Source organism: Anolis sagrei, chromosome 2, assembly GCF_037176765.1.
Source record: "Anolis sagrei isolate rAnoSag1 chromosome 2, rAnoSag1.mat, whole genome shotgun sequence".
Lineage (NCBI taxonomy): Eukaryota > Metazoa > Chordata > Lepidosauria > Squamata > Dactyloidae > Anolis > Anolis sagrei.
Window position 1 is genome coordinate 179,796,001 of NC_090022.1, and position 20,288 is coordinate 179,816,288.

The 20,288-nt window shown below is 40.6% G+C and overlaps 1 protein-coding gene across 1 annotated transcript in view; it reads left to right on the forward strand.

Moving 5' to 3' along the window:
• CEP95 (centrosomal protein 95) overlaps positions 1-20,288 on the forward strand; it is a 41,142-nt gene that overhangs the window by 17,742 nt on the left and 3,112 nt on the right. The window contains exons 9-19 of the mRNA XM_060763100.2: positions 751-823; positions 1,954-2,051; positions 5,109-5,224; positions 5,709-5,847; positions 7,023-7,131; positions 9,176-9,357; positions 10,440-10,532; positions 12,408-12,558; positions 15,171-15,331; positions 16,776-16,850; positions 19,535-19,687. Coding sequence (XP_060619083.2) covers positions 751-823; positions 1,954-2,051; positions 5,109-5,224; positions 5,709-5,847; positions 7,023-7,131; positions 9,176-9,357; positions 10,440-10,532; positions 12,408-12,558; positions 15,171-15,331; positions 16,776-16,850; positions 19,535-19,687 — 1,350 coding nt within the window. The remainder of the gene's footprint in view (positions 1-750; positions 824-1,953; positions 2,052-5,108; positions 5,225-5,708; positions 5,848-7,022; positions 7,132-9,175; positions 9,358-10,439; positions 10,533-12,407; positions 12,559-15,170; positions 15,332-16,775; positions 16,851-19,534; positions 19,688-20,288) is intronic.

Sequence of the window (20,288 nt, forward strand, 5' to 3'; positions counted from 1 at the left end):
TATTATTATTATTATTATTATTATTATTATTATTATTAGACCGTGCAAGGAGTGCTTATGACCCATGTCAAAGGTGAATTACTTTTCCCAGAAGTTTCCAAGAGAGGCAGATCGTTCGTCTTCAGAGACAAAAGTGCAATAGGAGAGTGGGATGAGGAATTAGGTTTAAGGTTGTCAAAACAGCCTGAGGGACTACATAAAACTAAGCCTCAATGTGTCTAATCCTTGATTTCAGAGGACAAAGGGCAAAGAATATCCATGGCTGTATAACACTGTATCACTAAGCTACTAAGAGAAAATAATAGAATTATAGAGTTGGAAGAGACCATAAGGACCATCTACATAAACCTATTTGAAATCTAGAATTCTCAGAAGTTTTGTGGACATCAATTAAAAAGTAGCCCAATATCTCTTACTTTGGGGATAATCCAACCCTCCAGATGATGTTAGACTGCAGCTCTAGTAAACATGGTGATGATGGATGCTGAGACTTGCAGTCTGACAACTTCCAGGGAGCCACAGAATCCCCACCCCGGCATCAGACAATGGTTTAACATACCATGAAAAATGCAATGTATTTCTCCCGTTTTTTCCCCCTGCATATAATGTCATTGATATTTGTTCCTCCTGCCCTTTTGACATTTTCTTTGTGGAAAAAATTAAAAAGTGCCCATGCATTTTGTGGTCAGTTTTGGGTAATTTTTATTCATGTATTTAAAAAAACCAGTTTAAAGATGCATGCCTTTGCAGGCTGAAGAATCTCCTGAAGAAGAGTCTGCAATCCTCTCAGGTGGTCACCTTTCACAATCAAGGATGACCTCTGGTAAGAGCAAACCCTCGTTCATAATAAATTGTGTTTTAATACGCCTTCAGAAGTTAGTGTTTGTTGCTCTGAAATCAAACTCTAAGTGCAGTGAGAAAGGCGTCTTTGAAAATCTTGTCAATGTCTTTATGTGTGAGGTTGACCATTTCCTTTCTGATTTGTGTTCTGAATGGCAGTGCTCTAGTCTAGTTGCAAGGCAAGATGTGCTCCTCCAGATTTTATTGGCTGTCCGAGTCTCATCATTCCTGACTCTTGACCACATTGATGTGAGATGATGGTGGCAGGAATACAACACCTAGTATTAATACAAAGTTGTCCTGTTACTGTATTCTTAATTAAGAATACAGTAACAGGAAAACTCTGTATTATTACAAGATATATAGATATCAGTTTAGTTAACTAGGAATACAGCACTCTCAGCCCTGCTCAGAGTACACATCTATGCTCTACATATGTGCTTAGTCCAGCCCCACTCCCCTTGAAACTTGGGAACTGATGTTTTATAAAGTGATGGTGATTATTACATTTTAATGTTTCTCACCTCTGCCATTCTTAGTACTACCGGTATTTGGGATGAGAAAACCATGGTTGTTAAGGCTTTAATTCTTACATATGCACATGGGAATTGAACTCAGTTGGTTTTACTTCTAAGTAAATAAGTATATTAAACTCTAAACCTATTTAGCATAAATTAAAAATGGAATTACCAAAATTCTTCTTGGCTAAAACATTCAGTTTGTCCAACTAATCCTTTTAAGTCTTTGCTGATGCAGCACCTGTTCTTTGCAAAGGAGTTTGCTGGACACACATTAAAGGAAATGTTGCTGGAGAGAGAGGAATTCTCTAATATGTGTCTAGTCAGTCTGTGACAGAAATAGACAAAGTTGCTGGTAATATTGATTTTTTCCCCCTTTTTGGAGAGAGAGTTTAAATCTAGAAGGAAACCTATCAGCTGCAATCCCAGCAGAGAACGTATAAAAGGCTTGAGTTTTCATACTGAGTAATAAGACCTTCAGTCTCAACTTTCCTGCTGTGTCATTGCTGTGCCACATAAATTTACATACCTGTATTTCTATATTTATACATTTATCACAAATCACAAATTAATTCCTTGTTGCTTCTCGTGTCAGATCATCCAACTAGAGATGAGGAGCAAACATCAGAAGTTGTTTCAGACAAAGTAACTGATGCAACAATTGTGCCAGAAGATGGCATAGATTCAAGAAAGGTAACTGATTATTTGTTTCTTGCAGGATATAAATAAATGGCATGTGTGATTGTTTCATCTCCACCTGATGCTATGCACCACAGAATAAAGTATGAAGCAAAGCAAACATTAATAAAATTCATAGTTCTTGTTGTATAAATTAGAAAACAGCGCTGTTATTATGATACAGATTTAATATATGTCTTCATAGTTTTATTGCTTTGCATGGTGCTATGTGGAATAACTAGAAACAGTCTCTGGCCAAGGAGCTTGCAACTTAAAATTTGAATGAAAGGCCACGGAGAAGGAATATTAATAGCGTTGAGTGCATTTAACATGTACTCGGCCTTGTTTCTTGGAAGAAATGAAGACTGGGGCAACTTTTTCTTCTAAAATGTATATTTCAAGGAAGGATTTTCTCAAAGAGAGGGGGGCAGCATTATATAGGTATTTTCTGATGGTGTTTGAGTTATATAGGAGATCAGAGATTAAAAGAACAGGAGGGCTTAGGATGATGGAGTAGGTCCTGAATTGGTACAGAGAGATATGTGAGTAAAACAAATTAAGGATAAAAGGTGCTGGAATAGATAGGAAGTTGGCCTATCTGTAGTCTACAATAACAAATTGATTTTTGACATCTATGCTTAAATTTGATGTTAATACAATATTTTTGCCCCAGCAATTCAAGCTCATGATTCCAAACAAAAATTAATGTTGACTTGTTACAGCTGATGGTACATTTATCCAGCTGTGTTTATGTTTGCCTAAACATAAGATGGATGACTTCTTCTCCCTGTATCTGATTACAGCTTCAAAACCCACAGTGTTGCTTCATAGGATGTACACCACTGTTGTTGTGTCAAGCTTTTCCTTGATTAAGGGAAGTACGCCCACAAATCATTTCCAGAATGGTCAATCTATTGTAATCTGGTTAGAAACTCATGAGTCAGACTTAGCCATGTTGAGATTTTAAAAGATTGTGCTTCTTGTTTTCTTTCTGAAGCATTTAGCTTTTAAAGAAACAGTACATTTGGTGATGTCTAAAGAGATCTCAGCACACATTCCAGCCTGGTATTGTTGCATCTAATAGTTTGCTTTAAAGTACTGTGAATGACCTAAGATTTCTTACCAGCATAGCAATCTGGAACTCTTGGTTAGAGTTCCTTCCCTTGCTTGACATGGGAAGTAAAGTCCTGACCACCCCAATGGGTTCCATGTATGCCTGTTGATTACTAAGGTACCCTGGAAATGAAGGCATTACTCTCTCCAAACTAGAGGGGAGGTTGGAGATTGGCAGCAGTCGTGGTGGGAACTTGTACCCTTGCTGCTATGGCAGCAATTGTAGTGTCCTCATTAAATACATGACATTAAGGGGACCTGATAGTGGTTTTGAACTTTATAAAAAGTACTTAATATACAGTAGTTGATTTCTAAATTTGCTGATACTACAATAGTTGTGGGGCTTATCTCTTAAGGGGATGAGTCTGCCTATCGGGATGAGGTGGATTGGCTGCTCTCGACATGAAGGGACAATAATTTGGTTCTTAACATCAGTAAGACCACGGAGCCCATAGTGAACTACAGAAAGAATAGATCAGAAATTCAGCCCTTGGTCTTAAACGTAGACCAAGTGGAGCGGGTGGCTAGTTTTAAGTTCCTGGGTGTCATTGTTAAGGAGGATTTGACCTGGGACACTCATAAGGCAGCACAGGTTAAAAGAGCTGAACAGAGATTTTACTGTCAGAGACTTCTAAGGAACCAAAAACTGAAAGAAAAATTACTGGTGACTTTCTACTGCTGTCCTTACCTACTTTATCTGTGCATGGTTTGGTCACTGCACAGTGGCAGATAGGAAGACACTTCAAAGGGTCACCACTACTGCCCAGAGAATCATTGCTTGCCCTCTTCCCTCTTTGGTAGAACTTTATAAGTGCCGCAGCCTTAAAGAAACTAGGAACATTCTTAAGGATCCTTCTCATTCGGCATAATTTTTTTTAATGATTATCATCTGGCAGATGGTACAGGATGACGAAGACAAGGACAAACAGATTTAGAGATAACTTTATCCTAGAGCTGTAACTATATTGACCTTCATGGTTTTGCATTGATGTGGCATTGCGGTGGTGATTGGAGTGTGGCGGGATGGATGTGTTTTTTTTGTGATGTGTGCTGGGGAAAGCATTTAATTTCATTGTACTATGACAATAAAGTTATCTATTCTGTTTTCCTAGTTACCTTTATGGTTTGGTTAGAGATTTTTTTTTCAGAAACAAAACACTCTCTGCATTGTTACCTTCCACTAAGGTGATTTGGGTAACTGTGGAGGACTAGGGGTCCATTAGATCCTGAAGTCTCCTTGGAGGCCTGTACTTGTTCCTCCCCCCCCCCCAAGTGCCCCCAAATGCCTTTAACGGGTAGGGGGGCATTTTCACCATGCTTAATGAAAAAGCTTTTCCTGGACCTAAATTGTCCCAGGAAGCTTGTTATTGACTTCTGGGAGTCCCAGCGGGTGGAGATGCATTCCATGTCTCTTCAGTGTGTTTGGACACATTCTGGAACAATTGTTTTGAGAACAATATTTTTGTTTATTGGGTAGGTAGAGGCTGCATTAGACCCAGAAACTGCACATTGCCCACTCTGTGCTACAGAAATGCTCTAGACTCTCATCTTCCTTGCCCTGCATGGAGGTTGTTGTGATACATAGTTGTCCATCTGTGTTTCCTAGTATGGCAGGGAGATTGGCTGGCTGGCTAGCTGTACTGTTTTGCTTGCTACGTTGGCATTGTGTTTCTGGAAGTGGTTGCCCTTGACACTTGCATCAAATAATGGCTCCCTTCCTCCAAACAGAATGGGCCTTTTTGGGCTAGCAACACCAGAACATGGGGTGGAATCGTACACTTGCTATGATGTAACCTATACCCTGCCGCCTAAGATGACTGTTTCACCTGACTTCATCGAGAAACCAGCCCTACCTGATTAGATTACATGGTAGTCACTGTTACATTTCATCACCTGCCTTTCTCTCGAATTTACTCCCACTTCTCCAGTGACCTCATGTTTAAATTCTCTTTCTAAAAGGAAACGTATGAGAGTTATCAGTACACACCAACGCCTTGTTTTGAGAATACATTACCCCATTCCACATCTGTACAAAGCACAAGACCTAAGCAAAGAAACCTGCTTCTTGGAAAAAGGTAGGTTGAGAACCACTGCTCTAAACTGTATATTATACTAAAGTTTGCTTATTGCACCTAGAGCTTCTTAATATGTGGTTCCACCCTCCCATGCCAGTTACCAGTGTAAATAATAGTTTTTTTCCTTTACCTGTCCTTGATTTTCCATTACTACAATTGGCCATGCTGGCAAGAGCTAGCAGAAGCTGTGGCCCTATCGTACTTGTGCTGAGTTTGAGATTGCTGACATAAGATGATAGCAAGCTAATAACATGTCCTGGGATTCACCAGACTCCTGAAGAATCCAAAGAATGAGGCCTTCCCTATGAGATAACACTATATCTGTACACTGCTATAGATTTAGGCATGAAAATAAGTTAAATAAATTAAAATCAAGTTTAAAAATAAAATTATAAACGTGAGTAAAATGAATAAAAACTATTTTAAAAATAAGTAAATTGAATATCAAAACATGTTTATAGCATGGTGCCTTGCTCCTTCTCAGCCAGAATGAAAGCTTGACACTAACAGACTCCCTTGATGAAGAACCTCTTCCTCACAGAAGGGCAAAGGAAAAACTGTCTCGCCAGGAGTTGCATCACATGTCCCAGAAACTCTCCCGGCGGCTGAATGAACTTGATGCAGTAAGTGAGCACCATTTAACCTTTGTCATATTGTCACTTTGACTAGTGCCAGATTTCTCAAGCATTAGGAACTGTAGGAAAATGTAGCATATGGTGTGGGCTGTGCTAACATTTCCTAACATTGATTATTCTGAAGGCGATATGGTTTTAAAGGGGATAAACTAATTAATTTATCACTTTTAAGATTGGAGTGAACTTTTGAACTAGTCTAAGGGAAAATTACTAGGTTTTAGCTGCATCCTAATAATTTGATGCCTTACTTTAAAATAGCCTTTAGCCTTTCCCCAACCTCAGAACCACAAGTGCTGTTGGGCTGCAATTCCCATTATCCCCAGTCCACATAGTGGATGATCAACAGTGGTGGGATTTGTCATTCAATAATATCTGGGGACCAACACTGGTAAAAACTAAGGAGCACTGACCACTATGTAAAAAAAGAAATTTGCAACCATAAGGCTAAATGTGGCTTTCAAAGAAAATAAGTTTGGCATCCCTGAAAACAGTATTCTAGAACAGAGTTTCTTAAACTGAGAGTCCTGACCCCATAGCTCAATATTGGAATTGCAAAAGCCCCCCCCCCCCTCCCCAGCCAGAGTAGTAGTGGATGGAGGAAAAGAAAAAGCCAAAAGCTAATCCCAAGCTGCTAAGAGAAGGGAAAGCTACCTAGCAGAAGCAACCAGCCACCTGGATGGATGAGGTATAGAAATGGGGGGAGAGGAGGAGGAGGAGGAGAAAGAGATGAGATGAGGAAAAGCAAAGGTTTGTTGTTGCGGTGGTACAGTTGGTCCTCCACATCCACGGATTTAACTGTTCAATATTTTAAAAATTGTATTTGTGTACCTATTTGCACAAAACTTTATTGGGCAAAAAGGGGTTGCAAGTCCAAAAGCTTAAGACGCTCTGATCTAGAGCAGAGGGAGACAGGGTGGGAAGCATGACTATTCCCTTTTCCCTGATGAAGGATTTCTTCTTGCCACTCTAGTCATTTCTCATTTTGTCTTCTCTTTTTAGTCTACAAAGCTGTGGGCAGCACTCTATTTCGTTATGTTTTACGTTGAGTATGTGCCAGGGCATGCTTTGTCTTTTTTGGCATTAACATTTGAGCATTTGGAAATCTTTGAGACCACCCTGGGAAGAGCTTCCTAACAAAAGGGACATTTCTCTTTAAATAACAGATGTTAAAGCACGCTTTGGGTGAACGAACCCAAGAAGAGTCATCATCTGAAGAGGATCAACTTTCTCAACACAGTGATAGTGTCATGGATTACCGTCAAAGGAAACCAGGTAACACTGCCTACCACCCAAATTAAGGCTTTCATACGGGGACAACTTCATCCTAGATTTTATATGTTTCCTCCATCACAGGCATCTCAGTGTTTCTTACTCTCTCCATTGGTATGGAATTTGCATGACCCCACCCACTCTCTTAGCCCTTTCCTATTCTTTTCTATGGCACACCGCATATGGAGGAATTGATCAGCAACTGAATATACTAGAGAGGTTTGGGGAGAATTCCCCATGATTTATAGGAGTTGTAGGTCCTGGGATGTATAATTCACCTGCAATCTAAGAGCACTCTGAACTCCACCAATGATGGACGTGGAACTGACTTGACACACAGAACCCCCATGCCCAACAAAAAATACTGGAGATCTTTAGAGGGATTTATAGGAGCTGTAGTTCATCTATATCCAGAGAAGACTGTGAACCCAAACACCGATGGATCTGGACCAAACTTGGCACATATACCTGATATGCTGAAATTTGATTACTGGAGGGGTTTGGGGGGAACTGACCTTCCTTTTTGGGAATTGTAGTTCACCCACAACCGAGAAACTGTGACCTCCACTGATGATGGACCTGGACCAAACTTGGCTCACAGAATCCCCACAACCAAGTTGAGGGGACTGACTCATTGTAGTGGGAATTGTAGTTTACGCTACAGCCAGAGAGCACACTGAACCCCACCAATGATAAATCTAGAGCAAACTTGCCCAACATAACAAATTTAAAGTACTGATGGGAGTTTTTTGGGGTTAACCTGGCATAATGTGAGTTGCAGTTCACCCACAACCTTATGCATTTTCTACAGTTTTTAAAAATGGCTTTTTCAAACAATCCAGGCAATGCTGGGTATTTCAATGGGTATTCACATATGCATTGTGACTATTAAAATTTGTTTCTAGGACTATTGTTCCATACATCTGAGGAAGTAGACTTAGTCTACAAAAGCTTATGCTATCAACTCTGTTCTTCACTAGGGAATTCCCTTTGGGGTCCATGGAAAGAATTTGAATTGCAAAACAAAATCAACTTATTGTCTTTATTTTCTTTGATCTCTGACTTAAATTTAGTATTTCTTTCCCTTATTAATATATGCATTGAATTACAATAATATTCCATATCACATTACGCTCGTTGCATATCTTGAAAAATCGCTTATGTTCATCCACACTTTGAAATTGTTGTTAGACCCAACACAAGATCACACATGATCACAGTCTTGCTGCGTACAAACTATTGTGTGACATGTCAGTGGGGAGTGTCTTAAAACTATTGGCTGCTACATTCTGAGAAGGAGCCCATGGTTTTCCCCTGACTGGCAAAGGGCTGCATGGAACGGATTTTTAAAAAAACAAAACCCTGTTTTAAAGTGCTATAACATCCTTTTCCTACTGATGTTCCAGACAAACATGGCTGTGTCTTTGAATGTCATTAATAATAATAATAATAATAATAATAATAATAATAATATCTTTATTTATACACCGCTACCATCTCCCCAAGGGACTCATTGCGGCTTACATGAGGCCAAGCCCACAGTACATCAATAACAAAAGCAATAACAAAAACAATAAATACAATACAGTTAATATTAATCACATAAACAATAAACAGTAACACACAAGCATTTAAAAACCTATGGCTGGGCCAAATGTAATAGTTTAAAATTTAAAAAATAACGCTGGGCATGAACAAGGTAGGATATAACTGGTATAGGGTTTTCAAAAAGAGATGAGGGAACGCAGTCAGTCCTAAATCAGGGGTAAAGTGCATTTTGAGGGCATATTGCTGAGAGTTTTCCTTATAAACAGGGTTAACATAAACATTCAAAACAGTTTTTTAAATGTGTGTAAATCAAATTGCTCACCAAAAATTAGTGTAGCGTTGGAATGTGGATGAGTAGCACATTTGGTCTCAGAGACTAACGGCAAGCGGTTGTTCAATGTGGACCATCCCATTAGATTGCATAAAGGCATTCGCTCCTCTTTGTATGCCTACTGGGGTTTCTGTCTTTAGTGAGTGTATTTTTCTTTCCCTTGCACAGCCACTGTACGCCTGAGGAAAGCACCCGTCAGACAGCGATCACTTTCTGCTTCACCGCCACCATCCAGCCACCTCTTGTCTGCGCTGGACAATGATCTTCAACAGAGGGATGTAAGAAGGCCAGCTGGAAATATGCGTGAACGCTTGCAAAAGGAAGAAGACCAGAGGAAAATAAGAGCAAAGGTAAAGGCAAGAGGATTCTAGACGCAGCCAAGTACCTGAATATCCAGGGACCTCAGTGAACCAGGCCATTCATAGTTTCTGAAGACACTGCAAAGAGACATTGGGAGTCTGAGTGAGAATGTGAAGGGGTTTGTTTTGTTTTGTTTTAAGGGGACAGGACCACAATTCAAGAGAGGTTTGTGTGGATTTGCCTTACTAGAAATCTGATTTTTCTGAAACTGTTTCAAGCAGAAGCAACCTGGGAAGTCTACTCTAGGCTTATTTGGCAGAGATGAGGAAGGTGGTGCACCTCTCCACCCTCTGCAAGATGTTTAAATATTCAAATTTGTTTAAAAATGTATTGTGTTTTTGAGTGTATGTGTGCCTGCAACTTCATGTAGGTGAGACTGTGTGACACAAACACATACTAGCTCCCAGTAATTGCCCATCACATTATAGTTTGAACCAAATACTTTGGACTTTTTACATTTTGTCAGTATAAACATACAGTTGCACTTAAAATTTATCTGGTGTTATGACTTTAATCTCTCTTTCATTAAGATGCTTTCTAAATGACATCTGAATTTGACTACCTTTGTAACTTTTTTGAAAGGGCCTTAGGCCCAAATCTTTATAGGCAAATCAGTAATACCTCCTCTATCGCAACCATTACCTGAGATTCTCTGTTTCAGTTTTGAAACAACAGGTTTCTGAGCACAGAATCCTTATGCTTACTTTGGAAGTTATCTGTGATTTGGGACTTGAATCTCAAAAGGCCCTTCTTCTCCCAATATACATCTTTACATTTTATGTAAAGATGTATATTGGGAGGCCCACTACAGGCAGTCCCGCCCTTTATGATTACAGATTGTGAAGAGAATGAAGAACCTTGTGGAAACAATGTTCTTCCCTTTTGTCGTTCTGATGCCTTTTTTTATTTCTTTACACTTTTTGGAAGCATCAGTTTTCAACTTAATGTTGTTGCGTTTTCTGTAAAGCTTTGGGGCCTTTGCTGCTGTTTCAAGATACTGATTTGTTGCTTTTTATTGTTGCCATGTCATGAATATATCATGGATGTAAAGCAGGTTTTGTTTGCCTTCTAGCTGTTGGCTAAAGCCTATGATGATGAATTGAGAGCTTATGAAGCTACTGAAAGATTGGAAATGGCAAAACTGAAAACAAAGGCCAAAGAAACGGTGAGAGAACAAATAGCACTGATAAGGATGGTGCCTTTCTCGTATCTCTGTTGGCTTTACTGTTCTAAGGGAGGATTCCCTGCCTTTCAGAGGGAATCTTCTTAATTTGTTTAATAAAGGTAAAGGTTTCCCCTTGACATTAAGTCCAGTCATGTCCGACTCTGCAAGGGGGTACTCATCTCCATTTCTAAGATGAAGAGCCAGTATTGTCCGGAGACACCTCCAAGGTCATGTGGCCAGCATAACTGCATAGAGCACTGTTACCTTCCTGCAGAAATGTGATCTTCTCACATTTGCATGTTTTTGAAATGCTAGGTTTTGCAGAAGCTGGGGCCAACAGTGGGAACTCACCCCACTCCCCAGGTTCGAACCACTGACCTTTTGGTCAGCAAGTTCAGCAGTTAAACCATTCTTTAGTTAATACTAAAACCATCAATTGAAATATGGCCATGCCAACATCACATGGCTGTAATGTTTTGCCCCAGTGTAATCAAGGTGCACGGTTTATCCCCAATCTAGTATTAGCAACTGTTGTTTGGTTGCAGGTCTCCACATGGTGGCGGGGTATAAATAAACATTATTATTATTATTATTATTATTATTATTATTGGGATCAGAAACAGGTTCCCCTCTGAGCCGTTCTCTCTTTTGCAAAGGAGTGATGGGAGCTCACTCCCAGACCTTATTGCCAAAAAACGTCTAGAGACTTATATCTGGGAATATAGCGGTACCTGGGCATCAGAAAATGATCCATTTATTGGGATTCTTATTTGAGAATGTTTCCAAATAAAAGCTGTCCCTTCCATGAAGGTGATGGCAATGCTGTCGTACCAGAAGGCACAGATGTGCCTTTAAAAAGGCCTTCCTTCCACTGAAGCAGGAAGAAGTGGTCACTGATTCCCTTCCTACTGTCATACCCAGCCATGAAAATTCATATTTAATCAAGTATTTGTTAATATTAAGCCTCTAGTTGTCCAGCGTAGAAGTCGCACATCCTGTCCTTTATCCCATGCCCTCTCCATTACTGCGGCTGGCACTTATTTATTCCTAATGTTTATAGCTCGGCCATGGTTACAGGAATTTACTGCCACGGTTAGAGGATTGCAGCTTGATGGAGTCTGAATTGATGCTTTCATACGTGCATGTGTTTTATTTTATTGTATTTTATATTGTGTTCACTTTTATGTTGTTTTTAGGCACTTTGTGCCATCTGTAAGCCGCCCCGAGTCCCTTTGAGAAGATGGTGGTGGGATATAAGAATAAATTGGTTGTTGTTGTTGTTGTTGTTGTTCTTCTTCTTCTTCTTCTTGTTCTTTTTCTTGTTATTATCCTGGAAGCTCTCTTCATTGCCTGGTTTCAGGTGCAGAAAAAGGAAGATCTGTTTTCTCCTGCATGTTCTGGGAGACAGTGAGATTTTTGGATCTGAAGTCATTCATATTTGAAGAGTAGGAATGGGGTGTTGTGTGTGCAAGCAGGGATTCAGGCTGATACTTCTGTCTGTTAGGGTATGTGAAAGAGAGGAAAGCTCCTGTCCTGCAGAGGGGCTGTATTTTTTGTCCTTGATGCAGTGTTGTACATAACCAATCTCTGGTCTAAATCTTATTGGGTTTTTTTCTGATTAAAATAGAGTCACAGAATTAAAGAGATTTACCTACCTCCTGACTCACTACTTAACAGTTGATTCATTGGGTGTACTCTTGTTGAGTCTGATCAACATAATTCCAGACATAGTCCTCTTGTTTCTTGGAGATCTTCTAACTTCCTTTTTTAGGAAATTCCAAGTATCCTGTGTGAATCCCTTCACTGATGCCTGGAATCTATTTGCTCAATGTGCCAGCATCTGACTAACAATACTCCATATGTATTTTCATCTAGGAACAAAGATATAAGGAATGCATCTTGAAAGGACCTCCAAGAACTTCACAAGCAGCAAAACTTTATTCTCAGAAAAGTGGGCCTAGGAATCCCAAACTCAACCAGTGGATTTCAAGGGGAGGCTTTGCCAAGCCGAAGAAAGCAATCCCATGTAAGAACAGCAAGTTGTTGAAGCCTGGACACCTTCTGGGAGTACTGTCTTACAGTGGCTCCGGTCCATCCTGGAGGGTCGTTTCCAGAAGGTGTTGTTGGGGGACACCTGCTCCACCCCATAGCCATTGTCCTGTGGGATCCTGCAGGGTTCAGTACTGTCCCCCGTGTTGTTTAATATCTACATGAAGCCGCTGGGAGAGATCATCTGGAGTTTTGGAGTTTGATGCCATCTATACGCAGATGACATTCAGCTCTATAATTCTTTCCATCTGCTGCTAAGGAGGCTGTTCAAGTCCTGAATCGGTGCTTGGCAACTGTGGCGGTCTGGATGAGGGTGAACAAATTGAAATTGAATCCAGACAAGACAGGCACTCCTGGTCAGTTGTAACGCCGAACAGAGTATAGGGTTACAGCCTGTGTTGGACGGGGTTATACACCCCTGAAGACACAAGTTCGCAGCTTGGGAGTGATCTTGGACTCATTGCTGAGCTTGGAACCCCAGGCTTTGGCAGTGGCCAGGGGAGCATTCACACAATTAAAACTTGTGCGCCAGTTGTGCCTGTATCTTGGAAAGTCAGACTTATTGGCCCATGCTTTCGTTACATCTCAAATAGATTATTGCAATACGCTCTACATGGGGTTGCCTTTGTAGACTGTTTGGAAGCTTCAGATAGTCCATCGGGTGGCAGCCAGGTTCCTCACTGGAGCGGCATACAGGGAGCATACAACCCCCCCCCCCCTGTTGAATCAGCTCCACTGGATGCTGGTTTGGTACCGAGCACAAATTCAAAGTGCTGGCCTTTGCCTATACATCCGTAAATGGTTCTGGTCCAGTTTACCTATCCAAATGTATCTCCCTTTATGAGCCAGTTAGAGCATTAAGACCGGCTGAGGAGGTTCTGCTCTCGGTCCCGACGCCCTCGCAGGCACAACTGGTGTGGATGAGAGACAGGGCCTTTCCGGTGGAGGCACCTCAGCTGTGGAACTCTCCCCCCCCCCCCCCCCAGTGAGATCAGATCAACCCCTTCCCTCCTGATGTTAAGGAAATTACTCAAAACTTTTAAAGCAAGCATTTGGAGAGTGAGATGAAGTAGTCAAGATAGCTTTGGGATTGGTACAATGTCCAGTGTTCTATATTATGTTGTATATGTTTGATGTTTTATAGTTTACTGGTTTTAATCTATTATTATATACTATTTTAGTTATGTGTAGTGTTTGTATTTTGTGATGCATTAAATTTTGCCATTTATTTTGTTGTGAACCGCTTTGAGTCCTCCTAAGGCAGTGGTTCTCAACCTGGGGTCCCCAGATCTTTTTGGCCTACAACTCCCAGAAATCCCAGCCAGTTTACCAGCTGTTAGGGTTTTTGGGAATTGATGGCCAAAAACATCTGAAGACCCCAGGTTGAGAACCACTGCCTTAAAGGTTGATAAAAAGTGGTAAATTAATAAATAAATAGTGTTAGAGGGGGTGGGTTGTGAAGTTGGATCCCCCCTTCCCAAGTTGGACTCCTCTTTCGGAGAAGGAGATCAACATTTACTATGGCTCCAGGAACACCTTCCCAAGGACCATAGGACTAGTGTCTTAATCTTCTTTTGAAGCACAGATTTATAGAATGTATTTAATTATTGCCCACATAGAGCTGCTCTTAGCTAGAATGTATGGGAATGTTAGCTATCCCATATCAATAACATGTAAAAACTATTGAGATGCACCTTGTTGTTTCCATTGTTTCTGCATCTTCATAGTATTCAGATCCAACAATGTGCAAAAAGACTAGAATTTTTGAAAGTGCAGGTTTTTTAAAAAAATGGAATTGATTTTTTAAATTTCCAAGTCACTATGTAACAAAATTTAAAAAATTGAGATTCTACCAAAAAGAAATTCATTATATTTCACTTTAACAAATAGAATTAGTTACTTTTAAGTGGAGATTGAATGATGGAGTTCAGAGGTTTGTGAAGAGGGTGGTTGAGGTGGTGGGATATGTATATATGTTTGTGCACCCATATTCCCATGTTTCATACCACTTATCTGTTCTAGACTGGTGTTCTCTTCTTTTACATACATTTGTTCCCCATTCCTTCTCTTGACAATACTCTGACAGTTTAAAGAGTGCCAGTGTTTCCTCAAATCTAGTCACTTTGAGTTTCATTTTCCAGAGAAAAAGCAGAATAAATATAATAAATATAATAATAATAATAATAATAATAATAATAATAATAATAATAATAATAATTCTGTGCTTACACAATTTTTTCCTGCATTATAAATGTTATTTCCTAATTGGTTCTATCATAAAAAATTGAAAATGTTCATTAAGCTGCAAGAACTTTGTTTTTGCAGGACATCCTGCAGCACATTTTGCTGTCGTTTTTTAAAATAAATATCTCCTAAAGTCTCAATCAATTCAATATAGTTTGTGGCAGCCACAAAAACAAAGTTTCTGGAGGATAACAACTACTTTCAGTGCACAATTAAACAGGAAATAACACCTTCAACCCAGGAACAATTTTTTTTCAAATTTTGTTACATAGTGTAAACTTAACTCTTTGGCCATGCAACTTGAACATACATATTTACCTGCCTACGCCTTCCTTTCTCTCACAGTGAAGGTCAAGGAAAATGACCTTTTGCCTCAACTATTGGAAGATTTTCCCCACTTGCACGTTTCCCACCCAACTATGAATAAGATGTGGCAGCAACAGCTTGCGCAGATAGACCACCTGAAATCTCCCATCAACAGAAGCCGTCAGAAACTTCAGAATGAAGTGAGTTGTCTCCTAAAGGCCCACAGACTTCTCAAGAAAAAATAAACAGTGTACAGATGCATCAGGGGGAAAATCTCAATCCTTTAACTCAGGGGTCCTCAAACTTTTTAAACAAAGGGCCAGGTCACAGTCCCTCAAACTGTTGGAGGGCAGGATTATAATTTGGAAAAAAAATGAATGAATATACACACTGCACATATCTTATTTGTAATGCAAAAGACACTTAAAAATACAATAATTAAAATGAAGAACAATTTTAACAAATATAAACATTAGTATTTCAATGGGAAGTGTGGGTCTGCTTTTGGCTGATGAGATAGGATTGTTGTTGTTCTTGTTGTCATTGTTGTTGTTGTTGTGTGCTTTCAAGTTGTTTCCGACTTAGGTTGACCCTGAGCGAGGGCCAGGTAAATGACCTTGGAGGGCCGTATTCGGCCCTCGGGCCATAGTTTGAGGACCCCTGCTTTAACTTATGGGGTCCAGTATTCCCTCACAGCAAGTGGTAGAATTGGACCCCAAAGAGTCCTTGGGCCTAAAATGGATCCTTGAGGATAAGATCCCACATTATGGTTGGTGGAGTATCAATTACCAGAAAATTTACTGAACTGACGCATGCTGAAGTTGTTGGAACTCAGCCTGTACAAAGTTGTAGTCCTCAGCAAGGGCTTAGATAGGCAGATGAGTTACTTGGCAGGGAAAGCCCTTCCCCATTGGCCTTTTTGTCTTGCCTGTCTTTCTTTTTCTCCTCCTCTCACCTTGCTTGTTGGACAACCACTTCTCCGACACACTGTTCTTTTTCTGAGCACCTGGCAAGCACCTCCATAATTTTTTCTTCTTCTCCTGTGAGCAGAGAGAGATGCCTGCTGTGAGTTAGTTAGATTGCTAGGCCCTGTTAATGTTCCTTTGAATAAAGTATTTAATATCTTTTAAAGCTTGGCTCTGCTCCTGAATTGCTTAAGCTCAATGGCTCTACTGCTGGCACTAGAAGCTTCTGATTTGCTGCTGCTACTGCTGTTACTGCTGCTTTACCATTTTTAATGCTTTTTTTGGAAATGACTCCCCCCCCCCCCCCCCCCGCCACAACATATGTAACCTCCTTTTCATTGTGGAAGGAGTGATCCAGTATATCTTAATGCACTACCTTATGGAATTGCATTAGTTGTGCCTTTGGTGGCAAGAGGATCCAAAGCTCCATCCAGCTGCAGCTTTGCAACTGGGGAAAAGAGGAGCCATTGAGTTCCAGCTTGTATATTTAAAGCAACAGGATTCCAATCATTACTGCCAGTTGATTACTACAGAGAGTTTCAGCAAGAGACAGTGAATCCAGACTTGGCTGGCAAGGTTAAGATGTCTTTGTAATATGTTAAACTAGAAAATATGCAAACTGATGTGTGAAAGAAAAAAAAGCCCTTTCATAGAAATGTGTATTCTATTTTCCTTTTAGGTATTAGAAACTCTGAAGAAACACGAGCTCCTTGTTGACCTCATCAAGAAAGAGCAGACTCATAATAGGAGGCTGGTAGGTCTGATTGATTTTCAAGCAATGTCCATCCAAAGCAGCTTGTAATATTGTAACGGGGAGGGGCAGCATAGGGTGAGCCTTAGATAAGAGTGAAGCATTAATATCATTCTCTGTTATCGATTTGGTTTTGTTTTTTTTGTCATGTCAGGAGCAACTTGAGAAACTACAAGTCACTTCTGGTGTGAGAGAATTGGCCGTCTGCAAGGACGTTGCCCAGGGGACGTCCAGATGATTTGATGTTTTTATCATCCTTGTGGGAGGCTTCACTCATGTCCCCGCTTGGGGAGCTGGAGCTGACAGAGGGAACTCATCTGCCTCTCCCCAGATTCAAACCTGTGACCTGTCGGTCTTCAGTCCTGCCGGCACAGGGGTTTAACCCACTGCGCCACCGGGGGTTCCATAGATCTGGTTATGCGGTCTTTTGATTGTTGTCAAACTGTAGTTCTTAGTGTCTCTATATGTTATGCTGACTACAACTGATGGGAGTTACACCCGGCCATATCAAACCACTTCTAGAGCCAGAAGAACAAAAGAACATCATGTCCAATAAATAGCACTATGTAACAAAATTTGAACAAATTTCTGTTCCTGCTTTGAAAGTGTTATTTCCTGTTTAATTGTGCAGTGAAAGTAGTTGTTATACTCCAGAAGCTTTGTTTTGGTGGCTGCCACAAACTATGTTGAATTGGTTGAGACTCAATGAGCTGCTCATTGAAAAATGATAGCAATATGTGCTGCAGGATGTCCCACAAAAACCAAGTTTTACTAGTTTAATGAACTTTCCCCATGTTTTTATGATACAACTTAATAGGTAATGACATTTATGACCCAGGAACACAAATTGTGTTGCACAGTGCTATGGAATGCTTCGCTCTACGGCTATGGTCAGATGCACAGCAAAGAAAGCAATGTCTGCGGCATGCCAGAACCCAAGGGTCTTCTAGAGCAGGGGGACTTCTTAAACTTTTCCACTCGCAATCCCTTTCGTCCTGAGAAATATTGTATGTAGGTGTCTAAAGCAGTATAAAAACCAAACAGTTGTTGGTAATAAATTGGCATTTGCAAGCCTAGCTAAACAAGCTGATTTTTGCTTTTTATGAAGCACAGCTGAAACAATTTCTGCAGAAGCCAGTGTAAATACTGCACAACAAATTTGTGTAAACAGCCACTCAGTGATGTTCACAAGCCTTTTATTGTTACCAAATATTTCAGAACTCCAGCATTGAGCTAAAGGAACCCCATTTGGAGTCAGGACCCAGGGTTTAAGAAGCAGTGTAGTAGAGGTCCTGGAAGATGATGATGTTGTGTATCTGGTAGGCATGGGCAATCCATGGTTCTAAAGTACTTATAAAACTAGAGGGTGCTGGTGCTTTGCTTCTAAAGTGTTGGTAAAGTGTTGAAAACTCTGCACATTCCACTTCCACTCCTCTGTTCTCAACAGGTCCTAACTCTATTTATAATTTTATTCATATTACAAAGGCTGTTGCTAGGTGAAGTGGCCCTCTGTAGTGTCGCTGCACTGGCTGTTGTTAGGTGAAGTGGTCCCGTCATGTCACTGGGGAAAAAAAAAGTGACATGTTTATGAAGGGAAAGGAGAATGAAGGGAAGAGCCACAAAGAGAGCCTGCCCACCATTGCCAGAGTGTTGCTATTGAGACACTGTGAGTTAGGCCTTCTCAGAGCTGGAGAAGGGAGAAAGCAGGTGGGCAGCGGTTCCAATGACAGTCGGGCAATACTGGCTATTTACAGTAGTCATATTAAAAAGATTAAACGGGTAGGTAGAATATAATGATAATGCTTAAAAATATAGCGCATTGCCTTGAGTGCTGGACTGTGACTCTGGATACCAGGTTTTGATCCCCCCCCCCTTTGCCAGGAAAATTCAGTGGATGACCTTGGGTAAGTCCCACTCTCTCAGCCCCAGAAAACCCCATGATAGGTTTGGCTTAGGGTTGCAATAAGTCTGTAACAACTTGAAGGCGTAGAACAATAGCCATGGAAGACCTACTGCGATGGACAGGTAACTGTCAAAGGAATAAGTAAGCTAGCTTCAAACTGGCAGTCAGACAACGAACATCCATGAAAGTGTGCCAAAGAAAGCCCTCAATGCTAATCAGTGTTTTGTGGTTTGTGAAATCACCATCCGAGCCTCACACTTTGTTCTAGGATTTCCTGTGTAATCATCCGCACTAACAAAACTTTCAATATGTCATTATTATTTTGTTATTGGTGATTTTTATGACCAAACCGATTAGGAACTGCCATTTATAACGAAATTTTGAAAGTTTTGTTAGAGTTCTGAAATTTTCACCAGAACTTTAGCATCACTTTAGAAGCAAAGCACTTTAGGACCATTTAGAACCATGGGTTGGCCATGCCTAGTAATCTGGCTATAGTGACATCTCTTCTCACCCGCTGCTCACTCCCCACCAGCTGCTGTGTAGCCATGGATGTGTGTGTGAGAGACAGACCTCAGGGGGAAGGTGCTTCCTGTGAAAGAGGAGAGGGATATTTTGTGATTCCACCATGGCAGAACTTTGCAATATGCCTCCCGACACCAGATCCTGGCCCACATTTTTCAAGTAATGGCTACTGTGAAACCTTCCAGAAAGCCATGTGTGTGTGTGCTCCCATCTGCTAAGGGAAATCAAGTGATTTTTCTCTTTTTGTTGTTACTGTTAGCAAGAATTTAAGCAGCGCATTCATCGGCAGAAATATACTCAGAATAAGGTGAGAGACAGACGGCAGCAGATCGTGAGAGCCAAAAAATACTACCAAGATTATAGAGTTCAGCTGCGGGCCAAGATGATGCGGGCCAGGACACGGGAGGAACGTGTAAGTAGTGGATCTTTCTCTTCAGGAAGTCGGATCTTTCGTCCGGTTGCCCTTGGTGCTGAGTTGAGACTAAGGATGGAGAATTTGTAGTCATAATTTTTCAGCAAGGAATGACACAATTTGCACTTTCTAGACTAAGGTGTGGATTAGAGTCCAGCCATTCTGTGAATTTTGCGCTACAATTACCAGTTTGAAAAAAAAGTGTTAAAATTTTATAAATTGGTGTGTGGCTGAGGAAAATGCATGTGAAAAATTGCAGACTTGACAAAATGAGATGGAAGAAATGCATGTTAGAATCTGTACAAACATTACGCAGGTCCGGAACAGGCTGATTCATCATGTATTTGCGACTTTGTGCCGGTTTGCATGTTTATGGCATATGTAGAGATGTGTTCATTATAAAGTGTTATTTATAATGTGTTTAAACTGTATTTATAATGTTTATTATAGAGTGTTTAATGTACTGTGTTTAAACTGCATTTATGTATTACATTTATTGCCATGGCCTAGCTGTGAGGGATAGGTTGCCATGGTGACAAGACAAGGCAGAAGAGGAGGTGGGCGGAGCTTAAGGAGAAAAAGGTTGGAGTGTGGCAGTTAA